Source organism: Arctopsyche grandis, chromosome 6, assembly GCF_051622035.1.
Source record: "Arctopsyche grandis isolate Sample6627 chromosome 6, ASM5162203v2, whole genome shotgun sequence".
NCBI lineage: Eukaryota > Metazoa > Arthropoda > Insecta > Trichoptera > Hydropsychidae > Arctopsyche > Arctopsyche grandis.
In genome coordinates, this window is record NC_135360.1 from 5,847,094 (window position 1) to 5,864,245 (window position 17,152).

The 17,152-nt window shown below is 34.2% G+C and overlaps 5 protein-coding genes across 7 annotated transcripts in view; 3 read left to right on the plus strand and 2 right to left on the minus strand.

The window, feature by feature from the left end:
* Positions 1-17,152, plus strand: part of LOC143912989 (dipeptidyl peptidase 9) — a 557,546-nt gene that overhangs the window by 393,268 nt on the left and 147,126 nt on the right. The gene's annotated exons all lie outside the window — the stretch shown is intronic.
* LOC143913041 (uncharacterized) overlaps positions 1-17,152 on the plus strand; it is a 478,228-nt gene that overhangs the window by 140,157 nt on the left and 320,919 nt on the right. The gene's annotated exons all lie outside the window — the stretch shown is intronic.
* Positions 818-13,057, plus strand: LOC143913045 (uncharacterized). The gene is made up of 2 exons (XM_077432558.1): positions 818-1,187; positions 10,548-13,057. The coding sequence occupies exons 1-2, from the start codon at positions 955-957 to the stop codon at positions 10,645-10,647; spliced, it is 333 nt and encodes a 110-aa protein (XP_077288684.1). The 5' UTR covers positions 818-954; the 3' UTR covers positions 10,648-13,057.
* On the minus strand, positions 5,046-8,770 carry LOC143913032 (uncharacterized). Its single transcript, XM_077432538.1, has 3 exons — positions 8,592-8,770; positions 8,286-8,519; positions 5,046-5,834 (listed from the first exon to the last, which is right to left on the minus strand). Exons 1-3 carry the CDS (start codon positions 8,697-8,699, stop codon positions 5,091-5,093), a joined length of 1,086 nt encoding a protein of 361 aa, XP_077288664.1. The 5' UTR covers positions 8,700-8,770; the 3' UTR covers positions 5,046-5,090.
* Positions 9,670-17,039, minus strand: LOC143913012 (uncharacterized). 3 transcript variants are annotated; one of them, XM_077432510.1, is made up of 4 exons: positions 16,847-17,032; positions 16,541-16,774; positions 16,256-16,397; positions 9,671-10,500 (listed from the first exon to the last, which is right to left on the minus strand). In XM_077432510.1, the coding sequence occupies exons 1-4, from the start codon at positions 16,952-16,954 to the stop codon at positions 10,481-10,483; spliced, it is 504 nt and encodes a 167-aa protein (XP_077288636.1). In that variant the 5' UTR covers positions 16,955-17,032; the 3' UTR covers positions 9,671-10,480. The 3 variants fall into 3 exon arrangements, with proteins under 3 accessions (XP_077288635.1, XP_077288636.1, XP_077288634.1); XM_077432509.1 differs by lacking the exon at positions 16,256-16,397 and having other exon boundaries at positions 9,670-10,500; positions 16,847-17,039; XM_077432508.1 differs by lacking the exon at positions 9,671-10,500 and having other exon boundaries at positions 13,979-16,397; positions 16,847-17,025.

Sequence of the window (17,152 nt, forward strand, 5' to 3'; positions counted from 1 at the left end):
TAGTCGTCTCGTCGAAAAATGAATTTATCGATTCATTCATTGGCAGCGTTAACACTAGAGGTATCTACCACGGTATTTGATGGAGCTAGCAAATACAGCGTGTTCCAACGCTATTTCTTGTTTTCCAATATCTGAAATCATTGGCGAGCCACATGCCATCTTTTATTGTGCATCTTTTTTTACATAGCTTTATTGCAGCCATTCTATTTTTGGCCTAGTTTATGCTACTCAAAAGTAACATAACATAACAATCATATTAATTTTAACGTTAATGCCCGATTCACCAGATGCACAAATCTTTTTTATCCACCAATTTGTCAAAGCAACACCTCTTTCAATAGTGCAATCGTTCGTATATGCCGAATTTACGATAGCTTAGATGATTGTCCTGACCTCTTTAGTGACTCTTTTAGTATTTTTAGGACAAAGGTGAAGAAAATAATATGTGGTTGATTTGCTTCTTCACCCTTATAGTCTTTCTTTTTCTTTTTTTCTTTATCTGTATTTTGTAATTTTACTTTTTTATATCACCATGTGGTGCTCACTGTAAATGGAATACTATATTTTTATTTATGTTTATTATTATTTTTTGTCTCATTATACAACTTTCTTTTTATATTTTATTCTGTATGTGTGCCTATTTAAATAAAATAAAAAATAAATATTGTTTCATTATTCTTTAAATTCTTATTGTTCTCTAAATTCACACTATTACAAAACTAAGGCATGGCAGCTGCCATGGCATGCCCCCCCCCCCCCAAATGACGTCACTGCACGGCCCCACCAATATTTCGTCAATTCGTTAGGTTGTCAGTCAGCTTTTCGTTGTTTGGCAGTCAGAGTCGGCGCGTTCTAACGAGACTACTTTGCGAAAGATGGACATGGAGATGGAAAGAAAAGCGGCTTTAGGCGATCATACTCGAGGATGCGTTGAGGCGGTGGGTTAAGCAGTGGATGCTTCAGACGAATCGATATTCACACCTGAATATCGCTGAAGAAATGGTTCTAGGCGATGACATGAACAATTACCAGAACTTTTTCAGGATGAATGAAGATTCGTTCGAGTCATTGCTTAAATTGGTCTCACCCTATATAACGAAAAACGATACGAAAATGAGACTAGCCACAACACCGAGAGAGAAGCTCGCCGTAAACTACCTCGCAACTGGCAGAAGTTTCGAGTTCGAGTGAGTAGCTAACTTCGAACACAATCTACACTATGAACACTATGCTACATTATATTTATATACATATATTCAAAGACATGGTTATATCTAGTCACCGGACCCAGAAGGTGCCGCATATTGTTCAAAGGTTGTAAATGCATTGTTAAAGGTTTGCCAAACCTTTTTTACAAAGGATTTACAATGGAATAATGAATAGCACTGTGACTATCCTACCTCTAGTTATATCGCACTATCATCGATAATCACCATAAGCTAGGGTTGCCAAGTGTCATGAACAAAAAAAGAGAACATTTAACAAAAAAATGTTTATTTTACAATTTTCTTTATAATTGTGCGGGGAAAGATTATATCTATAAGGCCGGTCTCCGTGACGAGCCGGAATGTGAAATTACCGAAAATGCAAAGATCGTAAATCGAAAGATAAAAAAAAGGGTGCATGGTAAACGGTACATACTCACTTAATGTGCGCGCGCAGGATACAACAGGAACAGCCTTTTCCTCCCGTATTAATGTGCGCGCGCATTCACTTAAGATCTTTAGATCTTTCGACTTAAGATCTTTCGATTTTCGATCTTTGCCTTCCGATATTTGCGTTTTCGGTAATTTCACATTCCGGCCCGTGAGGTAGACCCATTTGTGTGTTATCCGAGGATGCTAACCTATTTTTTATACGCGCAGAATACGGGAGGAAAAGCCTGTTCCTCTTGTTCCTGTTGTATCCTGCTCGCGCAAATTAAGTGAGTATGTACCGTTTACCATGCACCCTTTTTTTTTTGATCTTTCGACTTAAGATCTTTGCGTTTTCGGTAATTTCAGATTCCGGCTCGTCACGTAGACCCCTATAAGGCTAAGGTATCACAATAATTTTTAAAACAAATTTATACAAAACTCCAATTATCTCAAAGGAAATATTATATGACTTATTCCACTTTCATAATAACCGGAATATACATATGTAGTTAGGAACTTAAAAAGTGCGCTTAAAAATTAATTGTTGAATTTAATCATCTTCATTCTCACTCAATTTCATCACCTCTGTTGCTATATTTATTTATACACTGCTAATTTGATTCAAAAGTTTCTTATTTTCTTCATAAAATACGTTGTAAGTAATCTGTGATTTGTACCGATCACTATCACGATCATTATCATTTGGATCTACAAAGTTGTCTTGGTGAACCAAAAAAGGTTTACTGACATGATGGGTATGTTGGATTATTTCATTTGTTGGAAAATTTCAGTTCAATAAACCAAAGATTTTCTAAGGAAAACATAAAAAAAACCTCGATTCTGTAGAATAGTGGTTCTCAGGCGAAATTTTAACGTGGCCGCACAGGTGATAATAGTGGTCCCATGGAAATGTCTGGTGGCCGCACCAAATTTAATCAAATAAATTAAAGTTACAAAAAAAGTGGATCAATTTATTCATAAAATAAAAGAAATTTTAACATTTTGGTAACTATTTATTTAATAATAATGCAAATGGAAATTGCTCAATACTCCTTTCTTCCAATGCAAGCCGCATTGCTGCTTCTAAGTTTGCGTCTGTCAACTGGTTTCTAAATTTGTTTTTAATAAAGTGCATTACACTGAATGATCTTTCGCAATATACGGTAGTGGGAAAAATAGACAATATTAATAAAGCAATTGTTGCCAAATCTTTATATTGGTTTGTTTCATTGTCAACGTATATTTATAACCAAATTTTTTGAACCGAAATATTATTAAAATGGTTATTAAGTACTTGATCATGACTAATTTCTAATAATGCATATTTTACGTTAGCCCAGTTAATTAATCTCAATATTGAAAATGATTTTAATCTATTTTGTAGTACTATGAAATTTGCATTTGTCATCATAATAAAATGGGAAGATACAAAAGAAACAGTTTTAAAAAAATTCAATTCTTCGAACCTTTCATCAAGTTCCAGATTCAGAGATTTAAGACACTATTATTATAAGTTTTAATTTTAATTTTGAAGTTGTGTCTGTCATCTTATCTATCAAATCACTAACAGAAGATAAAATTGAAAAATTGTTATTTTCAACTTCTGTCACAAGGCTTTTCGCTATATTTTTTAGTTTGTCAATGATGAGCATGGTTTCTATTATTGTTAAATTACTTTTTTGTAGTTTTTAAAATATATTTAATTTTTTTTAAATATTATTATTATTTACTATTAAGTCGCTGGTGGCCGCACTTGAGAACCACTGCTGTAGAGTAAGAGTAATACTTCCGGTGCAGGTAAAATTATTACGGTATCAAATTTATAATTTCAATCACATGTAAAAAAATTTCAGTCTGATTCGGTTAGCGGTTTTGGAGAAAATTAATTAAAAAACTTAAAAAAAAGAGGACACCTATAAGAATAGGTACCCTTTCCGGTCAATTTAAAAATTTGAAAAAAAATGATGTCATATCGATAGGAAATTCAGTAACCGATACTAAGTTTCAGTTCGATAGGACTAACGGTGTTTAAAAAGTACACAGCCACACACATTTTTTCTAGATCATGAAAACGTGATCAGTGATCGATTCTGAGTTCGAATCAGTCAAAATCTCAAGTTGAGATTTTGATGATCACAAAACTTTATCTATTGTTACTACGTACATACATATGTACATAGATAAAGTAATAATATGTAGAACAAAAAGCAAAAGCAAAAAATAAGATACAAAATTACAAAAAAACAACATTTAAACACAATCATAAACAAAACAGTGATAAAATAGTAGTGGATAAATGAACATTTAAATCTAATATATAATTTAGAAACAGACTTTGTATTTTTGGTTCGTAAATCCACGATGTCAGCGAACAAATTAATATACAAACAAATTTAAACAAAATAAAACTATTCAAATACATTTAATAAAATGTTTACTATTAGATTGGCCATGTTTAAGCGGTTTATATTACAAATACCGAGCGAAGCCGGGTAAAAACACTATTATGTAATAAATAGAAAGATAATTTAATAAAGTAATAAGCCGAGCAAATGTCGTAAATATGTTCGCGACACGCTCTCTGAAATATCGACGATATCCTTCCAAGGCAATCCGATGGGTACTGCGGGAATTATGGAGGGGCGTGTGGCTCGCCAAAAATTTCAGATTACGGCCTTGGAAAACAAGAAATAGCGTTGGAACACGCTGTATTTGCTAGCTCCATCAAATACCGTGGTGGATACCTCTAGTGTTAACGCTGCCAGTATGTTCGGCGAGCCTTAGGACACACACACACACACACAGATTACCGTCTATACCGGCCAGCAGTTTGACTTAATGGTAGCGTATATATTTAGCACCACTGCGATCGATGGTTCGACTCGTCAAACTGCTGGTTAGATTTGGGGGTTTTGTGACTCCAAATCGATCGTTTCTCTATCAGAGTTTACCAATTTTATCTGATCATTGTTGAAACGATTCCTGAAAATTGGTAATAGATCATTTCCTGTTGTCACAAAAATCTGTGTGTATAATTTGAAGAAATTATGCACAGAAATCTGAAAAATCTATAGATGTTTCTATAATTTCGTGTTTATTGTGTGTATAAAAATTGTAATAATAATTGGGCACAAAATCTAAAAATAATCCATAGATGTCTCTATAATTATTATTTCTGTATTTCGATGTTTATTGAACGTACTGTATACGTTGTCTGTATACGTACACTCGTCGCATTGGAGCGATCTGTAATGACGAGTGTACATTGATTGTAATAAAAAATAAAAATAAAAAAATAAAATATATATGATTAAAAATGAAGTAGAAGCTACATGGCAGCCCAAGCGAGCCAAAATCATGGGGAGAGGAAAAAACTAAGTGGTCTATGAATATTATAGATTTTTTTTTCGGGTAAGGGGGGGGGGGGGGATCCCGGTTTGACTTCTGGCAACCCTACTTTACCCCAGTATGAACGCTCATGTGTATATGGAGGTAATGTTTTGAAATGAATGATTTCAAACAAATCTCACATTTGTGTGGGTTTAACTCACTATGAATAAGCAAATGTCTATTGAAGTGATATTTTGAAGTGAATGATTTAAAACAAATTTCACATTTGTGTGGCTTTACCTCACTATGAATAAGCATATGTTTAGTGAAATTATGTTTTGAAGGCAATGATTTAAAACAAATTTCACATTTGTGTCGGTTTACCTCACTATGAATAAGCAAATGTCTAGTGAAGTTAGATTTTGAAGTGTATAATTTTAAACAAATTTCACATTTGTGTGGCTTTACCTCACTATGAATAAGCATATGTTTATTGAGGTAAGGTATTGAATGGAATGATTTCAAACAAGTCCCACATTTGTGTGGCTTTACCTCACTATGAATAAGCATATGTTTATTGCGGCAAGGTATTGAACGGAACGATTTCAAACAAATCTCACATTTGTGTGGCTTTATCTCACTATGAATAAGCATATGTCTATTGAATTTACGTTTTGTAGGGAATGATTTCAAACAAATTTCACATTTGTGTGGTTTTACCCCACTATGAATATGGTCCAATTCAGAATCAGTAGAGCACATCTTATCTAAAGCTTTTCGTAATGGTAACTCTTCTGCTAGAATGTCACTATTGGTATCTATTATTTCTGCCATATTATCGTTCGAAGTAATATTTCCTCCATATGTCTGAAAAATAAACCAAACGTTATACAATTAAATAAGTGTAACATTTTTATGGTATGATTGGACATCATTATATTAGGGTTACCATTCGTCTCAGATTTTCCGGGACAGTACCGGATGTCAGCTCTCTATCCAGCATATATAAATGTCCCGGATTTAACAATTTATCAAAATAAATTTAGTTTCTATTGTGCATATTTTCACATGAGGATCATTTCATTTTGATGGTATTGTTCTAGCCTTGCATTGGCGGTATTGAGCACGCGCAGAACCGCATTAGATATTTTGAAGAAAGAAGGTGTTTAAGTTAAAATTTTAGATTTAATCACTCTTGCCAGAAAAACATCGGAAATAATGACGAAATCAGTTTTTGATGCATTGGATTCAAATTACTTGACAAATAAGTTGATGCGATAATACAAATTTTAATTTTGGAGGTGTTAATAGAATAGGAAGAAACAATATATTTCTGCGATTAAATAATCAACTAAATCGTCCAATAACACTGTTCGACACGAAAAATGGTTCAGAAACGAGATATGACTTTTTTTTATAGATCTATGCCCAGTAAACACGAATCTGGTAATAAAAAATGTTGATTGGCTCGAGATTTGGCGATATGTGATTTTTAAAACGCGCGATTTTTCTATATCTTGGTGTTGTTTGGTCGATGTCTTAAAATCTGTCAATTTCCTGTTCAAAATGAATATTGGAATCTATAGTCGGGTATTTTATCTTTCATTTGTAGTACTTTTCAGCTTTCAAATCTCTCTAAGTAGTCGTCCAGTACAAATCAAAAGTCAAAAGTACGTATTTTCACTTGGGATTTTTTCCCACTATTTAATACTATTTTATATTGAGTATTTTCTATTGAAACATGTTTATTGGGATAGTGTTTTGGCCACACTATTTTTTGTTTTCTTTTAAAAGAGTTAATTGGAAGTGTGCTGGATTTTAAATCGGTAAAATTTCGAGCTAAAAGCTCTTACTAGTAGAATCTGAATTGAATTAATAGGGATAGTAAACTAAGTGGTCTTTATATGAGAATGAAATAAAATTCCACTTTGAATAATCATATTTCAACTATTCTTGTGGATTAATAACAAAAATTCGTTTACTTTATCGAGGTAAGCCAGTTATCAATTATATTGAGACTTATTTATCCCCCAATGCCGATCTCAGTTTAGTTCCCAAATTCCCAAAATGATTAGTTTTATTTGTATTAGGATTTTCTGCGTTTTTCAGAATTAAGTTTAATTTCTCCTCCATTATCATCGCTGTATCATTATCTTCGATTAATATAGATTTGTAGCAGCTTTACGACATGGTAGATTTTCGGTCACCATCCTACGAGCTGGGACCAATTCAGCCATGTTGCTCACCACTGATCTACTTCCTTCCCAACCGTCATAATAAACAGTCGTGTGTACAACACTCCGTCGTTTCATTCCCTGACGCCCCCATAGATTATTGAAAATCGTCCGTGAAATTGGTCTGATATGTACATTGTATATACATATATGGGTGAAATTCTAAATTTAGCCAATTTTCAGTACACCGTATCGTTTCCTGTATTTACTTTCAGTATTTGTAAAATCCGTTCCATTTTTCCCAGTTTTCTCAGAACTCCCAAGTCGTAAAATCAAGTTCTCGAACAAATAAGGTCATATATGAATCATGTACACACAGAATCTATAAATAACACATACATATTTGTATATTTTCAATGTATCGACTGAAAATCATTTTGAATTTTTACGTTAATACTCGAAATTTTAGATACCCGGATCCGGCGGGTTTTGAAGCCCGGATCCCGGATTCGGGTTTTACTACCTACCCGCCATTGGAATTATTTAATCCTTTAAAGTCATATTTTCTTTCAATCGATGTGTGCCATAGTTTTAAGAAATTTCTTTTCAAATGAACGGGCCGAACTTAGGCTTCAATTTGGTATTTCATAATTCGATAAAAATAATGGAAGGAGAGAAAAGTACAATTGTTGAAATTTCAGAAGAAATTGATGATCTCATTTTTAAATTTAAAAATAGAATCAATTCTACATTTATACCACCGGGTTTAAAGACTATTTTAATTAATCTAATTTAAAATGGAAATATAGAAAAATAATGATTTATTGAACAAATTCTGAATTTTAATATGAATATTGTTTCTTATCTATAATTAAGGGGCAAACAATTTAAGGAAATAACTAATTTAAATGGATTATTTTGAAACGTCAAGTAGATTGGAACAATGTGGAAGAAACAATCGTTTTCATAAAGAAATATTTGCCTGAAAACGAATATTTCATATTTGAAAAGATACGTAAACGTTGAAAAACTTCACCAAAGTAAATGGTAACCCTACATTATATGTGCAAGTGAATTTAGATTTTCAATTAATTTAATGTTTTTCTTAGAATCGTTCTAAGGCACTCGAATCCAATTTACTTACCTCGCCATTTTCTGCAGAACTAGAAATGTTTGGTGGGCAATCAGCACCCGACTCATTTTCCCATATTAAATCATCCAGCAAAAGTTCCTCCGACTTGATTTTTAAGTAACTGTCTATCTCGACCCTCGACGTTGTGTCGTTCCGAAAACAAGCGTTTCGAAAGCCGTCGAGCAATTCCAGATTGTTGACACATGAAAGGCAAACCATATCTGGCAGCTCGTCCTCTTGTCTAACCTACAAATGGGAAAGGTATTGACGATCACGAAGACAACGAATCAAAAATACCACTGGGCTAAGTGGACTAACCCGCAGCCGACAGCAGGTCCAAATGAGGTGCTTCAAGAGCCGAGGATCATCGTAGATGGAGACGAGATCCTCTGCTGGAGAAGAGGAGAGGCAAAGTCTGCACTCCATCAAACCGGGTTGACACGGTCCGAGCCGGGTAAATACTAACCATAACGTCCCTTGGCATTTGACGTAAAATCCAACATGGCCGCCCTGTCAGAATTGCCATTGCACAAAACGGCTTAAATTGTCGGGAATAATTTTGAATGAATTCGATAAACGGACTACTAGTCATATGTGAACCAGTCACAGGACAACCGGTCGCTCTAGATCGGTCACACGTGATCACCCGTCACACTAAAACTGGTCACACCCTAAAATCGGTCAATCAGTTTTCTCGTGACCGATTTTAGGGTGTGACGGGTGATCACGTGTGACCGATCTAGAGCGACCAGTTGTCCTGTGACTGCTTCACATATGACTAGTACATCCGTTTACCGAATCAAATACTGAAGGAGGAAATTAAAGTAATTAAACTAGGGCTGTGGAGTCGGGGTGTTTTGAGCGGAGTCGGAGTCGTGAAAAATGAGCGACTCCGACAATTTTTTCTATAAAATGCATTACGAAATTTTAACAAACAAATAAATAGATCTAAAAACGCTCTGTTTGAATTAACGATTCGTATGAAAAGTCTTCGAGTGGGAAATGAGACGACATCAGGCAGCTTTGATCAATCAATACTTGAATTATCATTATCTTCATCGGACACCGCTGAATCTGAAGACAATTTTGAAAAATATCTCAATGAACAAGATGAAATAAAACGTCCTCGTTTGAGTCCCAATATAGCAGACGAAGGAGACTCTATTTCAAAATTGGTGGAAAAAATTGACCGAGCTTATAATATTTAAATGTTAGAATGGCAATAAAGCAGTGTCCAGAAATCGTAAAAGATTCAGAGTTGATCATTATACCATTGCCACCAGCCCAAGTATCTGTAGAGCGGTTATTTTCCTCAATTCTGATTTGAGAGCTTCTACGAATACAGATTTAATAGAAGCAATGTTTTTTTAACAATAAATTCAAATAAATAATTAATAAAGTTTGATCTTGTTTTATTTTTATGCATATAACATGAAAAATATTTGCAAAGGTAGCAAAACAACCTGATAAAATTTAACATTTTTGAGTCGGAGTCAGAGTCGTGTTGTTGGTAAATATCGGAATCTAAAGAAAAATCAAAATTAAATTAAGAAATTAATGATAAGGCGCAAAACATAAAACATAGAAAATAAATAAACATATAGATCATTTTTGATGGGAATTAGCAGAGAAAAAGCTTTATTAACAGTGGCATTTATATTTGGTTATATAAAGAGTTAATCAAGTTTGTACATTTCTTTATTTGTGGAATGTAGCCGGACGTATAACTTCATCAGAAGTTATAATTATCCGTGAAACTTCGGCTATGCATTTCTTTATTTGTGGAATGTGGGTTATTTCTAGTGGAGTAGTTTCTAGTTAGTGGGTTATTAGAGGCAGTTTCTGGATAAGAATAGGTGGGATTTGGTGATGGATCATGTGTAGCAGAAGGCGAAAAATATGTAGGAGTTCGTGGTCTATTTCGTTGGTCATAACGCATAAAGATGTTATAAATTTCAGACATAATCAACGTTCTTGCATCCTGGGGTAATTTTCGCAACCTTTTAGCTACGATTTTACCGTGTAGGTCACATTCATCATCTTCCTGGAATTCCCAAGTGCTCAAAGTTGTTTTGAGTGTACTAAGAGCATCCTTAAACACTTCTTCAGCATTAAAAAGCTCAGGGGGGTTTTTGTGGCGACGAATTGATCGTGACACCGTATTTTGGCTGTCAACATTTCGGCTCGAATTCCCCTCCTCTTCATTGTCATTCACTGATGATCCTTCCTGAAAATAAAAATAATAATCTAATTATATAATTGTTTTCTTTACAGATGCCGACGTGCGCGGAAGAGTGGCTTGAAATTTAAAAAGGATTTGCACATAAATTTCCTCGAACTATCGGTGCAATTGATGGAAAACACATCGTTATAGAATGTCCAGTTGACTCGGGATCGGAATATTTTAATTACAAGAAAACATACAGCATAGTATTGTTAGCTTTAGTTGACAGCAATTATAGTTTTATCTTTGCAGACATAGGATGCAAAGGTAGAATTAGCGATGGCGGAGTATTTAGGAATAGTTTACTATGGAAAAAAAATTGCCTTAAATGCATTAAATTTACCTACACCCAGTGGCGGACTATCGAACAGCAAAATTGGCGCATATCTGTGGGCTCTAAATTTAAGGGGCCTCCAAATCGTTCTGAGAAAAATTATAATTCGGAAATTCGGACTACTTTTGTATGTAAAGTACAAAGATTGCTCTCGCCGTCGTCGATTGTTTGGCCTTTCTTTCTAGATAAATTTCACTGCTACAAAAAAATTCGCTAATTAATTACATTAAAAATGGCAGAATATCGGAACAACCCGAAGAACAGTCTTCTGAAAGACTGAAGAGCAGCTCCCTGAAAGGAACGAAGACGAACCTCTTGAAAGGACCGAAAAGCAGCCCTGTAGAAGAACTGAAGAGCAGCTCCCTGAAATGAATGAATATCAACCTCTTGAAAGGGCCGAAAAACATACATGTAGAAGAACTGATGAGCAGCTCTCTGAAAGGAACGAAGACCAACCACTGGAAAGGATCGAAACGCAGCCCTGTAGAAGAACTGATGAAGACCCCTTTGGAAAAAAATATGAGCAGCATCCTACAACATCTGAAGAACAGACCTCTGAAAGTACTGAAGAATAGTTTTTTGAGGAAGGAAGTAAAGGTAAAAATGATACTGTAATGGCTCCAAATGATTATCCTATGGATTTAGCATTGTGGCCAGAGCATATATCTGAAAAAAAAATTCTTTTTTTTAATAAATAAACCGTGCCATACGTAAAAAATTAAAGTAGAGTATACATAGAGAAACCGAACATAGTATAGAAATATCTATGAATCAAATTTTAATTGTGTAAAAGCCAATGGTAATAAAGGACTCCGACACAGGTTGATATTTTCAGATAAAAGCTAAAACTAAATTGTTAACAGGATTTAACGATTGGAAAAATATAGCATGTAGTTTTAAAGTACGGGAATCTTCACCAGCTCATTTAAAATCGATGTTAACTTCCAAAAACGGTTATCAATTAATGGGCGTATAGATACAAACTTAGAAAAAAAAAACAGAACGTAGATATTGGCGATTTGTTTTTTATCTTTATTTGTTTTGATCTGTTTTTGATCAAATTTGTATGTTTTTTTTTTCATCATCGACTTGACGATGGAATATTTTTTTAAGAAATATTTTGAATAACCAATATATAAAAAGAATAAATAGTACGCGATGGGCGTCTAGAGCAGAGGCTGTTTTTGTCTTAAAATCAAAATATTAAAGAAGCTCTTATTAAAATCAGTACGTCCGTATTTGAAAAACCTATGTGAAAACTGGAGGCAAAAAAATTGGCAGTTTATTTCTATTAATATGAGACTGCATTACTAACTACTTTGTGGGATAAATTGTTACAGCGCATCAATGCTACAAATAAATCATTACAAAATATGCAGCACAATTTGTTGTTAGGAACAAGATTGATAAAATCCCTTTCAGAATTTATTCAAAATATGAGAAATGAATTCAGTGAAATTGAAAACGATTCTACCATTTTTACTGAAAATCATAAATATCTTTATTTTTTACATACCTCTTATACAGTTCACATGGTTTTCGTTTAAGAAGTCATTTTTTATATCTCTTATCTCTTATCCGATCGTTTTCATACTTTGCCATATTGCTCATTTTGGTCATCAATATACGTTAATTACGTTTAGTGTCTTTACACTAAACGAAAAAAAATTAAAATTGCAATTTGGAGAGATATGCGTTCAAGTTAATTTTAGTCAAAAAGAAAACTTTATAATAAATATTCAAAACATTATCTGCGATGCATTAATTTCAGAAGTATCAAGAAGCAGTTTATGATAGTTTACTTAAAAGATTTTCAATTATTTTTTAATTTTGAAATAAGTCAAATGTGTTGAAAGAATAATAACGAATGTGTTGAAAGAATAATTTAAGAATAATAACAAATGTGTTGAAAGAATAATTTCAAAATATAACAATGATATTGATATATTAAAAGCGAAAATATAAAGATTTATATCGCATGTGCGAGTATATTTTCTCCATACCAGGGCACAATGGTAACATGAAGAGGAAAGTAATGGTAATATGGAGGTAAATGGAGATTCAATGGAATGATGAAAGAAATAGACTTTCTATAGATGTAGTTGAAAGTCTACAGTGCATTAGTATGATTTCAATTGTTGCCAAATGTATGATTATGTATGTACTTAAAAATAAAGTAGTCTTGTAGAAGGCCAAATCTAGTGAAAAATATACAAATTGCTGTTTAAAATTGTTTTTATTCCTATGTCTATATTTTCGTTTATTTTTTACTGTTCTTATAATTAATAAATAATTAATGTTAAAATTTGTAGATTTTATTTTCTTAAGTAATATAAATTAGAAATTAAGTAGGAGCTACATGGCAGCCCAAGCGAGCCAAAATCTCGGAGAGAGGAAAAAACGAAGTGGTTTTAAATTTTTGATTTTTTCGGGGGGGAGGGGGGTTCCCGATTTGACTTGGAAGAAATCTAGTAACCGTATATATGAACGGTTCGGTGAATACATCGCAAAGTGAATCGCTACCAGGATAACCGGATACCGGAACCGGAGGATACCTAAATATCTACACATACCACATAAATTATCTTGAAAGGAAAAACTTGATTTTTTTTTATAGAGATCGAATAATTACAACTGGAAGATACACCTAAACTGCAACAAACATAATATATATATTGTAGCGTATACTAAAAGGAGCCGCTGGTTAAGTGCAATCGTATTAGGCCGAGGCGCATCTCTGACACTGTGCGACCGTTATAATTGGTTTCGAGGATTATCTCCAGACTAAGTGCAAGTAGGCTAAACAATGGCCACCGAATTGTCGTAGTAGCGGCACTCGGGTCGCATTCCCGTGGAGTTCTTAGAACTGACAACGCAAAAGTGTGGGACTGCACATCCGAGTACGTGACTAAACAATGGGGAAGTAACCGGACGTCGAAGATGCTCTGATCTAAGTATCTCCTTTATAAGGAGGTACTTAGACCATATCATTCTGGACGGAGCACTGCCGGTGTGTGTATCTCCTTAATCACCAATAAATGTTGTGAAACGACTTTGGCCTTTTACTTGGATCCTCCACCCACTCCTACACAACAATATAATGTGAAATATGAAATGACACATTTGGAAATAAAACAGGTGAAATTTATTTACTAATAGTTTATTTATCATAGCGTAGTGGCATCACAGAGAGATCAATATTTAAACATATTAGTTACATAAATACTAAGTAAACCAAAAATAAATTACAAAAAAAGCCACACAAGTCAGGACAAAAGATTATAAAAGTACATAATAAATTTTAGTATATCAACATAATTTAGCCAGCAGCATAGCTCGGTTGTTAAGCTTCTGCTTAGCGTCGTGAGGTGCCGGGTTCGATCCCAGGGCCGGGCCTGGAATGAAAATGAATTTTTCAGAGTATGCTGCTGGTTAGACCTGGATTTGTGACTCCAGGTTGATCGTTTCCTATCAGAGTTTGCCAATTTTCTCTGATTTCATTGTTGAAACGGTTCTCGGTAAAAATTGGCCAAAATCCTTCCTATATATACAATATGTCACCAATAATCTGTTTGATTAATGTGCAATAAATAAGTTTGTCTACGATTTGATAGATGTCTCATTGATTTGCGAGTTTTTCAGTGTCTCGTAATTCAGTTACTTATATAATGTTTAAAATATTTGTAATTGGCCAGGAAGGCGCATTGGGGTTGCCTGTAATACTTTCCTGGTATGTGTTGTCATAAAAAAAAAAATGTGCACCACACCGACAATAAGTTGAAAAGATTTGTGGGTAAAAAAAGTATTTTCGAGCGAAATTCTGTATTCGAACATTGATAGCCCATGTGAGTTCTACCTTATAATGTCTTAAAAGTTAAATGGCATATCACAAACATCTTAATTATATCTTAGCGGATTATGGCGCAGCAAGAGAGACGCATATCTGTGGCCTCAAAATTTAAAGGGTTTCCAATTCCTTCGAAGAAAAATTAATTACATTTCAGAAATTCCCATGCATTTTGCCATTCGAGTTTATGACTATTTTTTTTCGTTGACAAGTACAAAGTTTTGCGATAATTGTTCTCACCGGCTTTTCTAATTATAAATTTACATTCTCAATAGTGAAAATGGAAGTTCCCGCGTGGATTATGTTTCAGTTACAGTACCACCGCTAAGTGCTCAAAGCCACCGCTAAGTGCTGCACCGTTTTTTTGTTGTTCGAATAAATATACGCCTATTTTTCTTGATCTATAAATACGCATATGTGCACTGAGGGCAGATTTTGAAGTGTATGATTTTAAACAAAAAACACATTTGAAAGGGCGTCTCCAGTGTGGCGTCTCATATGTTCCACAAGGAATTGTTTTCGAGTAAATGATTTGAAACAAACGTCGCATTTGTGTGGCTTTTCCCCAGTATGAATAAGCATATGTTGATTAAGGTAAGATATTGAAGGGAATGATTTTAAACAAATTTCACATTTATGTGGCTTTACCTCACTGTGAATAAGCACATGTCTAGTGAAGTTAGATTTTGAAGTGTATGATTTCAAACAAATCTCACATTTGTATGGCTTCACCTCACTATGAACGCGCATATGTGCATCGAGGTAAGATATTAAAGGGAATGATTTTAAACAAATCTCGCATTTGTGTGGCTTTTCCCCAGTATGAATAAACATATGTCTAGTGAAATGATATTTTGAAAGGAATGTTTTTAAACAAATTTCACATTTGTGTGGTTTTACCTCACTATGAATGCGCATATGTGTATTGAGGTAAGATATTAAAGGGAATGACTTTAAACAAATTTCACATTTGTGTGGCTTTACCTCACTATGAATAAGCATATGTTTATTGAGGTAAGGTATTGAAGGGAATGATTTTAAACAAATTTCACATTTATGCGGCTTTACCTCACTATGAATAAGCATATGTGTACTGAGGAGAGATTTTAAAGTGTATGATTTTAAACAAATTTCACATTTGTGTGGCTTTACCTCAGTATGCATAAGCATATGTCTAGTGAAGTAAGATTTTAAAGTGTATGATTTTAAACAAATCTCACATTTGTGTGGCTTTTCCCCAGTATGAATAAGCTTATGTCTAGTGAATTGAAATTTTGTACGAAATGATTTTAAACAAATTTCACATTTGTGTGGTTTTACCCCAGTGTGAGCTCTCATGTGTATACTGAGGTAAGATTTTGTATTAAACATTTTTAAACAAATTTCACATTTGTGTGGCTTTACCCCAGTATGAATGCTCATGTGTATACGGAGGTCAGATTTTGAAATGAATGATTTTAAACAAATCTCACATTTGTGTGGCTTTACCTCACTATGAATACGCTTATGTCTAGTGAATTGGCGTTTTGAAGGGAATGATTTTAAACAAACTTCACATTTGTGTGGCTTTACATCACCATGAATATGGTCCAATCCTGAATCTGTAGAGCATATCTTAACTAAGGCTTTTCTTGATGGTAATTCTTCCGCTAAAATGTGTCTATTGGTATGTGATATTTCTACCATATTATCGTTCGAAGTAATTTTTCCTCCACGTGTCTGAGAAATAAACCAAACGTTATACAATTTAATAAGTTTAACATTTTATGATTGGATGTCATTATACATGTGAATTTAGATTTTCAATTATGAAAGTGTTTTTCTTAGAATCGTTTTGAGGAACTCGAATTCGATTTACTTACCTCGTCATTTTCTGCAGAACTAGAAATGTTGGGTGGACAATCAGCGCTCAACTCATCTTCCCATATTAAATCATCCAGAAAAAGTTCCTCCGGCTTGACTTTCAAATTCTTGTCTAATTGCACCCTCGATGTTGTGTCACTCCGAAAACAAGCTGTTTGAAAGCTGCCGAGCAATTCCAGATTGTTGACACATGAAAGGCAAACCATATCCGGCAGGCCGTACCCTTGCTTAACCTACAAATGGGAAAGGTATTGACGATCACGAAGACAACGAATCAAAAATAGCAACGGGTAATGTGAACTAACCCGCAGCCGACAGCAGGTCCAAATGAGGTGCTCCAAACCCCGAGGATCGTCATGGATGGAGACGAGATCCTCTGCTGGAGAAGACGAGAGGCAAAGTCTGCACTCCATCAAACCGAGCTGAATCGATACGAGCCGGGTAAACACCAAATATGGCGTACTTTGGCATTTGACGTAAAATCCAACATGGCCGGCCTGTAATAATTGCCATTGCATAAAAACCGCTTAAATTTTCTGGGAACATTTTTTAATGAATTCATACCAATATTGTGGTTCGGTGATTACTGGTCACAAATTCACTAAAATCTC